At 38.4% G+C, this 12,768-nt stretch overlaps 1 protein-coding gene across 1 annotated transcript in view; it reads right to left on the bottom strand.

Annotated features, from left to right (window-relative positions):
* LOC129223015 (transforming growth factor-beta-induced protein ig-h3-like) overlaps positions 1-12,151 on the bottom strand; it is a 28,832-nt gene extending 16,681 nt beyond the window's left edge. Inside the window, 8 exon segments of the mRNA XM_054857579.1 lie at positions 3,214-3,357; positions 5,111-5,323; positions 6,444-6,550; positions 6,660-6,795; positions 8,919-9,012; positions 9,014-9,070; positions 10,961-11,131; positions 12,038-12,151. Of these exon segments, the coding sequence (XP_054713554.1) occupies positions 3,214-3,357; positions 5,111-5,323; positions 6,444-6,550; positions 6,660-6,795; positions 8,919-9,012; positions 9,014-9,070; positions 10,961-11,131; positions 12,038-12,151 (1,036 nt within the window).
* Positions 12,152-12,768: the final 617 nt, after the last annotated feature.

Raw genomic sequence — 12,768 nt, forward strand, 5'->3', positions numbered from 1 at the left:
GCCCTGCAACCTTCAAGTAACTAAGTGTCACGGGAGCCTTTCGCTCAACCCAAATACGAATACAAGGGACGGATGAGGGCGATCGTCTCTCCCTTGAGAGACCCTCTACCGGCAATTTTTCGAAATTGAAGTTCTAAAACGCAAGTGCAGGCATTCTTTGACGACATTAAGGAAAGAACATTCGGAATTGAAGTTTCAAAAAGGCACCTTCAGATTATCTTTGGTTTGGTGATGTTAGGAGGATGAGTTTGGAGACAGTCCCTCGGGCATTTTGGAAAATGTAAGTCTTAAAGGCGTGATTGCAGACATCTCAGGTAATATTATTTGGGAAAGAAATGATTTCAGTGGCTTTCCTCCGGTAAATTTTCGAAACTGAAGTTCCAAAAAAGCGCAATTTTAAACGACTCGTCATCATGTTAGTAGCAGGAAGATTCCAAATATTCCTCGGAATTACTACGAATCCTTTCAACGGAAAAGTAAAGGAATAGGTTCAGAGATTTCTTTGGAAATATCTCTATACATTAGGTGTGTTAGAAAGAATGATAGGGAAGCCACCCCCTCCCCCACACACTCCTTCTTCAAGCGGTAGTAAATCAGATACGTAAAATAAAAGGTAAATTTTAAAATCAGCCGCCCTCTCCTTGAACATTTTCTGGATCCACCCTTGGCTTCAACCGTCTATACATTGGGTCACTAGGCATTTTGACGTTTGTTACCCTGCACAATGCAACCAAAAATCCATTGCCGATCCTAGGGTGTTGGCCGCCCGTGTGCAAAGACCTAATGTGCCGCCCCTGAAGAGCAATTTGCATGTTTTGACTAATACTTAACGCCCATATAAATCTTTCTTCAAATTTCTGTATCAAGTTCTAATTTTAAAAAAAAAACACAGAAGGATGAATTTATGTAAAAAATTAGAAACTCCTTAGGTACACTTTATATCTTTGAAGAAAGTAAAAGGTACTGAAATTTACCAGTCGTAAAAAACGCATTTTATAGTCTGTCTTTGGTGACATCAGAGTAAAGGGGGGGGGGATCACCCCCCAGAAAATATACGAAATTGGCGTATGAAAAATAGCTGTAATTAATCTTTGGTTGTGTTTGGTTGCAAAGACAAAAGAGTCGGAAACATTCAATGTCCATGGAGAAATTTTCAATATTGACGTCAAAAATTGCAATTTTAGGAAATTTTTCGAGACATGAGGGAAAGTAATGCTGGAGTTCTTTCCTGAAATTCTTTCAACATCGATGTCAAATTGCATCTATTTTTTGTGACCTTAATTTAGGAAGGACCGGCGCTATTCCCAAACATTTTCTGAAACAGTACGCAATTTCGGGTTATCTTTGTTGAAATTGCTGGAGGGAGGAAGATTCGGTTGTCTCCTATCGAAAGTTTTCCAAATTGAAGTTTAAAACTCAAATTTAGGCTGTCTTTGGTGACTTTAGGGGGCTGGCATCTTTCCTCCGGTAATTTATCGGCACTATTGTGAGCACTATTGTATCGGCACTATTTCAAAAACACATTTTTGGCTAGATTTGGACACGATAGCGGAAACGGGAAAATTTTCCGAACTGAAATATTTTTCGAATTAAAATCAATTTTGGGTTATTTTTGGGAAGGAAGGATTTTGGGGCTCTAAAAAGCACAATTTTGTGCTATATTTAGTGACGTTAACCGGGAAGCTTCAGCGGATCTTTCTGAATATTTTTCGATATTAATATCTGAAAAATACATCTAAAGACTTTTCTCCACCTCACCTCGGCGATTGATGGGGGATGCCGGATGCCCTCGCGCCGTGAAAATTTACATAAGTCATTCGGAATTTTTTAGAAATGGAAGTTCCAAAATCATATTTTAGGCATTGTTTGATAACGATGGGACAAAAAGCGGGCGGGGGTTCAGTGTGCCCTCAAGAATTGTTTTTTGAAACTGATGTCAATTTCAGGCTAGTTTAGGCAGGAAGGGTTTGGTGGCTCCAAGGAACCGTCTAAAAACGAAATTTTGAGTTATAGGGATTACGTTGGAGAAAAGAGGGATCCGGGGTATTTCCCCCAAAGTTCTTCAAAACTGATGATTGAAAAACGCAATTTTAGTTTGTTTTTAAATACTTTAAGTGAGAGGGGGTGGGATTGAGGGCCTATATAGAGACGCTAATTCAGACTATCTTTGGTAGTAATGTTAGGGAATGGATTTCATGGCCCTCTACCGAAAACATTTCGAAAAAGAAATTCGAAAAATGCCATTGAGCAATTTTTGATGACGTTAGGAAGGGCCGTTTCCAGAAAAGGACATTTTGGAGTCATCATTTTTAGGCTATGTTTGATTACATTAAGGAAGAAAGGGTGAATTAGAGACTTAATTGGATCCTTAAAATCGGTGGTTCGACCAGCGAAATTTTCCGAAATTAAAGTCCTAAAAACGCAGTTTGAAGCCTTCTTTAGTCTCGTCAAGGCATCCTTTTGCATCTTCGTTTTGGAGCTACACTTAAAATTTGTAACCCGGGGCAAAGGCCATGTCCTCCTACCTGATCTGAAACCGGGCAGTTCATTCGTGATTTTATTAGAAAAAATTGCTTTCAACGGGAAAAATTAAAAATTTTAGTTCGTTGATTATATATGTTTGACTTTCAGGGAAGTCGAAATTTTCCATTCTCTCTCCTCTCCAGTCTCCACGCATCCACGACTGCTGAACACAGACTTTGTTGTCTAAAATGCTTGCGAGAGTATCCAATCAGCATAGTTTTTTTTTACACAAAATATGTCTTCATTGTTTAGGGTCAATAAAAAACTTGGGAGGCTGGGTGAAGCATTAGTGGCCTTTAGAAGACACCCTTTCATGCTTCGGAAGGGGGGGGGGGATTTTCGTCATTGCCCCTCCCCTGTATCCATGCCTGATTACCAGTTCTGTCACAAATTTTGCAACCAAATGAAGCATGTGTGTAAAGAGTTTGATATTAATGGATAATGGAGCAACACAATGTGCTCTAAACATTCCATTTTTCTTAATATGCTATGCTGTTGGAAAATTGGCACTTACTTTGATAATTGAACATTTCAAATTCAGCACATTTATTTTGACTTATTATGTTATCTTTTGAGATATTCTTGAGGAATTTTGCTTGATTAATAGGACTATATGATGCAGCCTGCAGCCCGTGTGCGGTGCACACTCTGCACACCTGCTAGGATCGGACCTCCAAAAATCGCCAGAACTCACCTGCAGCAGCGCCTGATCCGCGGGGATGAAGAAGGTGACCTCCTCCATTGTGTCGAATGTGTTCTTCAGACCCGCTGCCTCCACCAGAGACAGAAACATAGTGAGGGACGAATCCTCCATCACTTGACTCGCACATTTGGCTGCAAAGATGCAAATTTATGCAGGGTCACTAGGGGTGAAAGGATGCAGAACTTCAATGGTTTTAACTTTAGATCCTTCGCTTTGTTTTGGGTGAGTTGAGACAGAAAATTTTGTGCATTATGTCCGAGACGACTCTCTGAAAGTAACTAGTTATGAGACATTTGTCTTGATGGACTGTTTGTTAACGAATAGAATTTTGTTTCCGTTTTCCCCAGAGACTAAAGGATAAACGTAAACATTGATTTATTTTTCATTAAGTTCTTGTAGTTTCTTAAAATCACACTATACACGATCTGTTTAGGAGTTTTAAGAAATTGTACACCAATAATACACAATCTGCGACCCATTGAATCCCTCAAATGTGATCTACCATCATTTTAAAAGAAAAATCGTATGAAAATCTTAATACCACGTGAAATTCATGTAAAATACACACAAAAGTGTAATTTGCATCAAAATTTAAGCTTTCAATAATAATAATAATAATAATAATAATAACAGGAAGAATGAAAAAATTAGTTGCTTTCATTTACCCCAGCGAACATCGTTTATAGGGTAAATTAAAAACACCTGAAATGCTCATCAAAAACAGCTAAGTAGGAGAAATTCATAAGTAAAAGTGTATAATAACCTTGCATATGACAAGTTGAATCAGTTTCTTCGCATTTGTAAATCTGCTGGAGAGGAAAATATAAGATCAATCAACTTCAAAAAGCGATTTTTTTCATAGTGTCATCTTGAAACAATGATGACTGACGCTTGCGCAATTGTTTGGAAACATGCGGAACTACCAGATGTCTTCTAGCTTGACCACGGAGAGATGGTGGATGACCTTGAAGCGGAAACATGCCTTGCATTATTTGTAATAGGTTGTTTGTTATTATTTTGAAATAGATAGGATAAGCGAGAACAAGCATCTTACTACTCGGCGCTTTCTGGCTGATTCTACCAATTACAAATGAGGCAGTGAAAAGCAAAAGAATTTAAGTTGACATTTTCAAGTTTTGAGTGAAACGCGTTTAAAGATAAGGTCTTAGGTAGGATTTCATTGAAAAAGTTTTTGTAAATCATGAAGTATAGCAGCCACCTATACCTGGGCTACTAGTACCATCTCTTGTCCCAAGATAGAGGAATGGTACACCTACCATTTGCACTAGTTATCTCCAAATTTTTAACTTTGCCACTTACATCCCTTTGCTTTTCACTGCCTCAAATGATGTTTCCACTTCAAGGTCATCCACCATCTCTCCGCGGTCAAGTTTTGCCTTGTATTCACTCACCAGCAGTTTAAAAGTTAGCCCAAATGTAGTAGAAGGTTTTGTTTTCATTTAACCCATGCGGCCTTTTACCCCAACATAGGGGGGAAAAAAAGCATGAAAAATAAGTCAAAAAAATACGACAGCATCAGGAACATATTGACATCGCGTTGAGTCATGAAATTGGAATTTGGCAATGCAAATAATAGGAAGAATGAATGAAATGAAAAATTCATTTCAAAAATGTCTGAGAGAGAAAATAAAGTGTAAGAGAGAGGCTAACTTCAAAGGACAAGATAAATATAAGAACATAAAAAAAAAAATACTTGCATTTTTATTTCGTGTCTTGCAAAATGCTAAGTGTGCTGGTGTTGCTATTATTGCAACACTTAAAAGTTATTTCTATTCGTTTAGAATTCAAAAAAATTAACTTCCTGAAAGTGCCACTGTCGAAAACCTCTTCGTGCTTGCACAAAAGCAATATGTTGGTACTCACCCTGTCTGGTGGTGAGTACACCATCGATGACGTGTACGACTCCGTTTAGCGCCATCCAGTCTCGGACGACCACTTGCACGCCATCAACATAGAGCTTGCCGTGCTCATCCCTGGTCAGACTCAGCAGCTCTCCTGATCCGCTCAGGCTGCGTGCACGAGGGGGGAGCGCCGAAGAGCAGATCACGTGATCTAAAAGGTGGTGCCGCATCAGACCTACAACGAGAGGAGAAATTGACTTCACCTGCCGTTATGCTTCCTCGACTCCAGTAAGAAGAGCACTGACTTTGAGAGAGTTCATTTCTTTTTGGGGAGATAGAAGAGAGGAGAAATTGTGATTGCGGCGTTATATATTGGTTTTTCTCTCACTTTGCGATTCGAAGTCGCGCTATGTTTGTGGTTTTCTTGGAAGAACGAAGATGGAGGGGAAACGATTCCGTACTCATTTTCTAGTTCAGAAAAAGTAGAGAGAAACGAATTCGTACACACTGGTTGATAGCAATATATTTTTGGCCAAGAAAAGGACGCATCTTTTCAGATACATCCATAATTGAGCAAAAGAAATTATTTAAACGTTGTTTATGGAAATACAAATTTAATTGTCATTACACATAAGTAGAGTCCACGCTCTTCATAAAATTCATGCGATGAAGCAAGAATATAACATATAAGGTCTGGTTATTAATTTCCAGGACTGACGTAACTGTATTAGAACGAAAAGCCGGAAGATGGCGCTAATGATTGCCATATTGAAGTGCGTTTTCTTGCGCATGTGCATTGCAATCGGCGTCATTCTAAAGTGAGTGGTTCTCATGGAAAAGCGCTTTAAAACGTAGCTCGCAAATTCCTGTCGTCGAAGTGAAAATGGAGCAAATAATTAATATTAAATTTTGCTTCAGATTGAGCAAGACAAGCTGCAGAATCATACAAAATGTTGAAACAAGTTCACTTGAACTTTTAAATGGTTTAAAACACTTTCGGAATGGGCGCAAAAGCATCGATGATGATCCACACGCAGGTCGGTCGCAGTCCGTACGCACGCTGGAAGCAATTGAAAAAATTCGCATTAATGGTGACAACAGGACTTTGAGAGCTACGTTTTAAAGCGTTTTTCCATGAGAAACACTCACTTTAGAATGACCCTGATTGCACTGCACATGTGCAAGAAAACGTTCTTCAATATGCAATCATTTGCGCCATCTTCCGGCTTTTCATTCTCTTACAGTTACGTCAGCCCTGGAAATTAATAGCCGGACCTTGTATTTGGAGTTTTTGTAAAGTGTTTTGTGCAACCATGAGAACTGTCTGTTTTCCGTGAAATTTGACCACAAGTAACTTGATACAGTTTTTTTAAATACAAAATTGGGTTTTATGTGCTTCTGAGAGAATCGCAGTTTCTTTTCTTTTCTTTTTAAATGCGTTATAGAGCCAACGAGAGACAAACTAAGAACATGCGTAGTTAAATAATCTCTTCAATGATTCTCTAATTCTTTTGGCCCCGGAAATATCTTGCAGGAGCGAATTAAAAACTCGATGTCAGAGGGATACTCACTCTCTAAGCACTTGCGTCCCCGTACCGAGTGGTTGTTGAAGTGCGATGGCGGCGAAAGCGGAATCAGTGGGGGCGAACAGAGTGAAGCTACCTTTGAGGTTGCGCAGAGTCTGGACAAGGCCGGCTCGGCTCACAACTAAAAATGAAGAAAAGAAAACATTTGCAATGGATAACAGCAATTAGGGTTGTCTATCTATGACTTGTTTTTAACTAACTTATAACCTCCGACACAAAAAGACCTCAGTTTTTGTATATCACGTTACGTTTTTAAGTCATACACAAGGAACAAAGCGACCAATTCACAAAAACGCAGGACATTTTTTGTGATAAAAGAAAGATTTTTTTATGCAAGGGGCAGCAAAAAACATACGTTCCATACACACTTCATAAAATTACTTTTTGTGTTCCTGATGAACACGGAATTATGTTATATTCCTTACAGAACATTTAATTTCTTACCATGGCAAATAAAGTGAATTAAAATTTGCCACATATTATAATAATAATAATAAAACAAGGGGCTCCCGCCTTCTGATCCGGTTTTTTTTTTTTTTTTTTCGCCAGCCAGGTGGTGATTCTACTACCACCCTCTCTCCCTTAGGTACGCCACTGAGGTTGATAATTTTCGGGGTGTCAGGACATCCTTGGATATTCTCAGTATATCCTCAAGACTGGATGTCTGGTCCTTTAAGGTTTAGAGGGTTGAAATAGGGTGGAATATGGCTTCCCCTGGATGTATTGTATCCAACGGTATCAGTATTGACCTGGTAGACATTTCCATAGGATTACAGACATACAGGTACGCACAGAAATTAAAAGTATAGATTTTGAAGAAAAAAAAAAGAAAAACAACACTTTCTTTCGAATTAAAAATGTTTATATCAGCTGAGAGCATCGAACTTCTTGTCATACTCTCCAACGGAAAAATGATCGTTTTGGTCACATTCACGTAAGGTGTAGCGAAAATAAGTGGTAGGAGGAAACTAACTTCAGTTTTGAAATGAGCATACCTATATTACTCTAACACAGCTGAAAAATAGCTCCACAGAAATTTTGTTAAAAATTTATCCCATGTCTTATAAGCGCGGCATCCGTCTTTTTGTTTGCTGATAAAATTGGCGTTGCCCCCTTTTTATCCCTTCTAACATAACGCCAATGGCATTGCTCAGTTCAAATCATCAGAAGCGGTCTCACTCTCAAAAATGCATTCCTTTCTCTCGAGGACTAGATTTTTAATCAATAGAAGTTTTGTGATTTACGATTCTTTCTTCACTGAGTCAGAAGTTCTTGCTCAAATCTGACGAATTTCCATTATTTTGACGAAACTTTTAATCAATTTGAAGGAAAACTATGATAAAATTGACGAAAAGATTAATCGAAGCATTTTTTACGAAGTCATTTCATTACATAAGACGATAATTTTGTAAGATTTGAGAATGCATTTCTGAGAGTGCTCCTTACCTATCCTGAGTTCTACTATGAATAATTTAATGCGGGAAACAGGGGTTTTTTCCTCACCATAGGTGACAGATTGAGATGTACTCTCTAAATTGTTCCCCGAAAAATAAATACGGAAATGTAATTCAAAATATTTCTTGAGAAGTTCCTATTAAAATCCAGTTTCAAATGATTCAGGAGTCATAGAGAAAGAAACTGAAAATACAATGAAGAAATTTTTTGTAAAAGTATTTTGAGCTAATATTTGTAAATAAGACGTTTTTACTTACAACAGATACTTGTTGGATGAAGTTACAATCACAAGTTCACACTTTTGTGAACTAAGAAGGGGATTCCTTGAATTCTCGAAACACGTGTCTGCTGAAAGTACGTGCATTAATAACTTTGTTTTTCTTACTGTTACTTTTTAACACAATGGTATCATCCGAAGATGATTTGTAAATAGAAGAAGCTTCTAATACCCTACATCTGCACTAGTTTCTCTATTGTGTTTTCTGTTATTTTGTTATTCTTTGTCTTTTCCAAAAGAGAAACATTTTTCTGTAGTTTTAAAGTGCGAATATGCTAACCAGAAAAGTAAAAGCCCTGCCCAGAAAACAAATATAGTATAATCCTTAAAAACCCGACGTAATGTGTACCGTAAAGTGGCTGAGTTTCTGAATGTTCCAGGAAAAACCGCTCTCAGCAAGTTTTTCGGGGGGGGGGGAGAGGGAGAGGGGGGGGGGGTTCCTGCAGAATGAGGCCAAGTTTTCTGGATTCCGGTAGAGTTGTCAAGGCCCGATTTTTCGACACTTTACTTACTTCCCTTCAGGATTGAAAACTGGGAGTCCCCGGCGATGAGGTCAGCCACAGTCTTGGACGGACTTGGAAGGACCTTCTCTACAAGATGGATGACAACCGTTTCTCGCGAACTTGTCCGTCTGAACAACCGGGACACAGTTGGCTGTCATCACCTGCCGAGAAAATCATCACATTCCACAGGTTAGAGAATTTCAGGAAAAATCCCTTCTATCCCACATTAGAAGCACTAGTTGGAGTAAACGTAACTTGGCAAGCATGGCCGCATGGCCGCAGAGCTAAGGCAGGCCCCCTTGTCAATTATGTCGACGGGCCCCTCCCGCCTCCAAAAAAAGAAAAGAAAGGAAGAGGAGAAAAAGGTGGGAGAAAAGAAAACTAGGAAAGAAGAGAAAGAGATGGGAAAAGAAAAAAAGGGGAGGGAGAAAAAAAATCAAAACTGCTTACTAGAAAACAATTAACTCTAACTAAGTGCCACAACAGTAAATACCAAAAGAGTAAATTTTACTTAATCATGACGTTTTCTTTAATTCGGAGGTTTTCCCTTTTTTCTTTCTTCCTTCCTTTCTTTCTTTCCCCCTTCTCCCTCCTTTTTTTGCGTCAGTGTCGCTGCCCTCCCCCCCATGGCTCGGGCCCTTAGTTTTTAACTAGGCTGACATGGCCTCTCGTCGGGCCTACTTGGCAGTAGAAAGCTACGTAGATCCTATTTACAGGATCGTAAAGCTGTAAGGCTAGGTTAGCCCCAATTATAGAAAGATAGGACAGCGCATCCACCATTTTGTACGAACACGCATGCAACGGCCTAAAACTGAGCTTTTCCTCCTTTAGCATCGAAAAATGAAAATTATCTCGTTACGCCACTGGGCTGTTATTAAAAAATATACCTGTAGGTAGCAGAAGTCAACACACAAGTGTCAAAATTCGAGTCCGATTCGGTTGATGATTTGTATGGAATGATAAAAAGAAAAAAAAAAACAAGTCAAATGATTAGACCCCTTTCTGAAAGTTTAACTAATCCTAGTGTCTACGTATAGCATTAAACTTAAACTTTAAATGTTAAAAAAGTTGCGTTCTGGAACTAAACGAAGACATTCTGAAATAAAATTCATGAACCTCGGCAGAAGCGTTTTTTAGAACTTTAGCGAATTACGAATAGGATGATTCTGGTTCTGATAAGTTTGCTTGATCGTACTGAAGCTTAAACAATTCCATTTGTTAAGACAGGAGAGAAAAAAGCAGTTTTTTTTCTTTTCTTTTGTTCTTTTCTTTACAAATTATGATTTCCATTATCTCGATGAAGATTATTCGCATTGCACCAATCTAAGAATTTATCCTTATTCAAACCAAACATACCACGCGCCCGAAGTCACGCATCTTTTTTACCTGAGCCACAGTATGCTGCTTTATAAATTGCACGGTAGTTTTACAGGTGCAAAAAAATAAATAAATAAATAAATAAATTTGCACAGGACTTATCCGGAAAGATAAATTTATAACTCCATATTTCTTAAATTTGTCCTCTAGAAGTTTATTGTAGTTGTGGTTTGTTAATCTCTTGAAGAAATCTGACATATAACAGATCAGCCCCAGCAGGTTGTTGACCGCTAAAAAGTTGATTTCATTGCTGGAATCGGAGGCTAATTCTGCCTTGGAAAGTCCGATGCAACGCAGAATGTGCTCTTGTGAAGCTGGATGGTCACAGTATTTTTCAAAAGTAGGGTTGATTTTTCTACCACGTTCGACGATAAGACACTTAAAGGTGGCCATTTGTAAATCTAGACTCTAGATAGAGTAGTCTGAGCGCTACGGTCGCGTTTGGCTTTTAGCAGAGCACCTTGGGATGTTTTGATGTACTATTCGTGAGGAGGTGGTGGAATACGCCAGTTCAAGTTGAGTCTGGATATTTCATTTAAGTATAGTTCTCGATATGTAAGAGAAGAATTGGTGAGTGGCCGTAACTCAAGCAGTTTTGTAGACATTATTGGATTCGCTATGCAAAAATATTATTGAAAAACTGAGGAAAAGAGTTCCCCGATTTTTCGCCTTACCTTTTCTGGGATGTGGTAAATATTGATCCGTACGCGGATACCTGGATCTTCCGTTTGCAACAGATGTCCGTCCGGAATGTCCTCAGCCTTGACGAACCCAGGTAACAGGTGACGTTTTAGCAAGCCGTTAAAGTTAGGCAGTGGTCCGTCCGTCGTCCCAGAGACTTCGTACTGAAGAGTAAAATGAAAACATTTTCAGAAGATATATCGTAAAGGAGACTTATATTACGTCAATAAAGATTATACTAATAGATTTAGTGTTTTATAGCAGTAATACCTACTGTTCAGTAATAGCAACTGTTAATTTGTTTTATTTTTGGAGAATTTGTTTCTTTTTTTTCCTAATGCGTTTAACTATAACTGTCTTAACACATCGTTTGAGTTAAAGATATCATCTTATGTCTAAAAATGCTCCGAAATTAAAGTGAGACCCCTGACGTCAAAATGCTTAGTTCAGATTAAAAGTATCACTCAAATTCATGTTCGAAAGCTTAACTGAAAGTCAACTTTTGAAGGAATAAAAAGGAAAATATGTTAAAGAGAGTTATCCTTTATTTTAGAACATTCAACCTGTTCGATCAAGGATTTGAAGACTTTTTGAAAATAGTTTTGTTGAAACTTTATGCAAAAAAACCCGTGTTGTGAAATTCCTTATGCTCAGTATAATACCAGTTACCATTTTTCCTTTCTGATTCCATCACTTTAGTTAAATCGCCCATACACATTTCATACAGAATATTCGTTGACACGTTTTCAAAAACTTTTGGGCAAGGTAGCAGTATACGAGCACACACGGAGCAAACGTAATAAATTATTTCAGAGTCTTTTTTGGATATGTAACATTTTAAGTAGAACTTCAAATAATATCACTAAAAGTGGTCACCCATTCTAGCCGCTAGGTGACGGGCGTATGAAACGTAATTAAATTAGTCCTTTATTTGGATGAAATGTTGCCCCTCTCTTTCTCTTTTTTAAATCTCAACCATCTCCAAGACTCTTAAAAGTAGCAAATTAAAACTTTTGCCCTTAATTCCTTTGATACCCCAATGCTTGAAAGAACGCGCTTTCAAAACTTACTCCGGTATTTTCTTTGAAGAGTGTTTTCAGGGCGTCGTCAGGAGGACAGAAGAGGGAGTAGTTGAGGTGGTGGAGGGCATCACTCCATGATGAATTTTCGACCAGTTCTGCCATCCGCGCGCTGCCTAGAATCCTTAAAGTGGCCAGTACGTCTCTCAAGTCAACTGTAAAAAAGTTTTTGGCATAGGGTAACGGCACCGGTAACAGACATGCTTAAGACATTGGTCTCAGGTTAACTCAATTTTCTGAGCCTTTTAATGGATTTAGACTTTTAAAACTATTTTTATCTCATGCAACTACAACTCATCTAACGTTTGGCTGCTTCTGGAGCCTGCGAATTAGTTAATTCTATTTTTATTTGCTCAATTTCGAGAAACGGACCGAACCCCTTGTAACAGACACCGACAATTCTGATGATACCCAGTGACAGATAGGATGATGAAATGATGAGTGATGAAGGAAATTCCCTTTTTCTCTTCAAAATGTGCAAAACTTCTTTATTTTTAGGACTAAAGCCTTATTAAATTCAAATGAACATGAAACTTCAGCTGTCCTCGTAGTAGCTGTTCATAATCTTCCACCACTACCTTGTAAATACCAACTGGCTCATAAAATTCGCTCAAATAACACTAGATGGTTGCACCGTATTCATGGGCCACAGCAACATCAGCTTTACCCTCCTAAAAAGGCCTATTATTTAAATCCAAACTTACAACTGTCTGTTACTGGAC

This window comes from Uloborus diversus, chromosome 5, assembly GCF_026930045.1.
Source record: "Uloborus diversus isolate 005 chromosome 5, Udiv.v.3.1, whole genome shotgun sequence".
NCBI lineage: Eukaryota > Metazoa > Arthropoda > Arachnida > Araneae > Uloboridae > Uloborus > Uloborus diversus.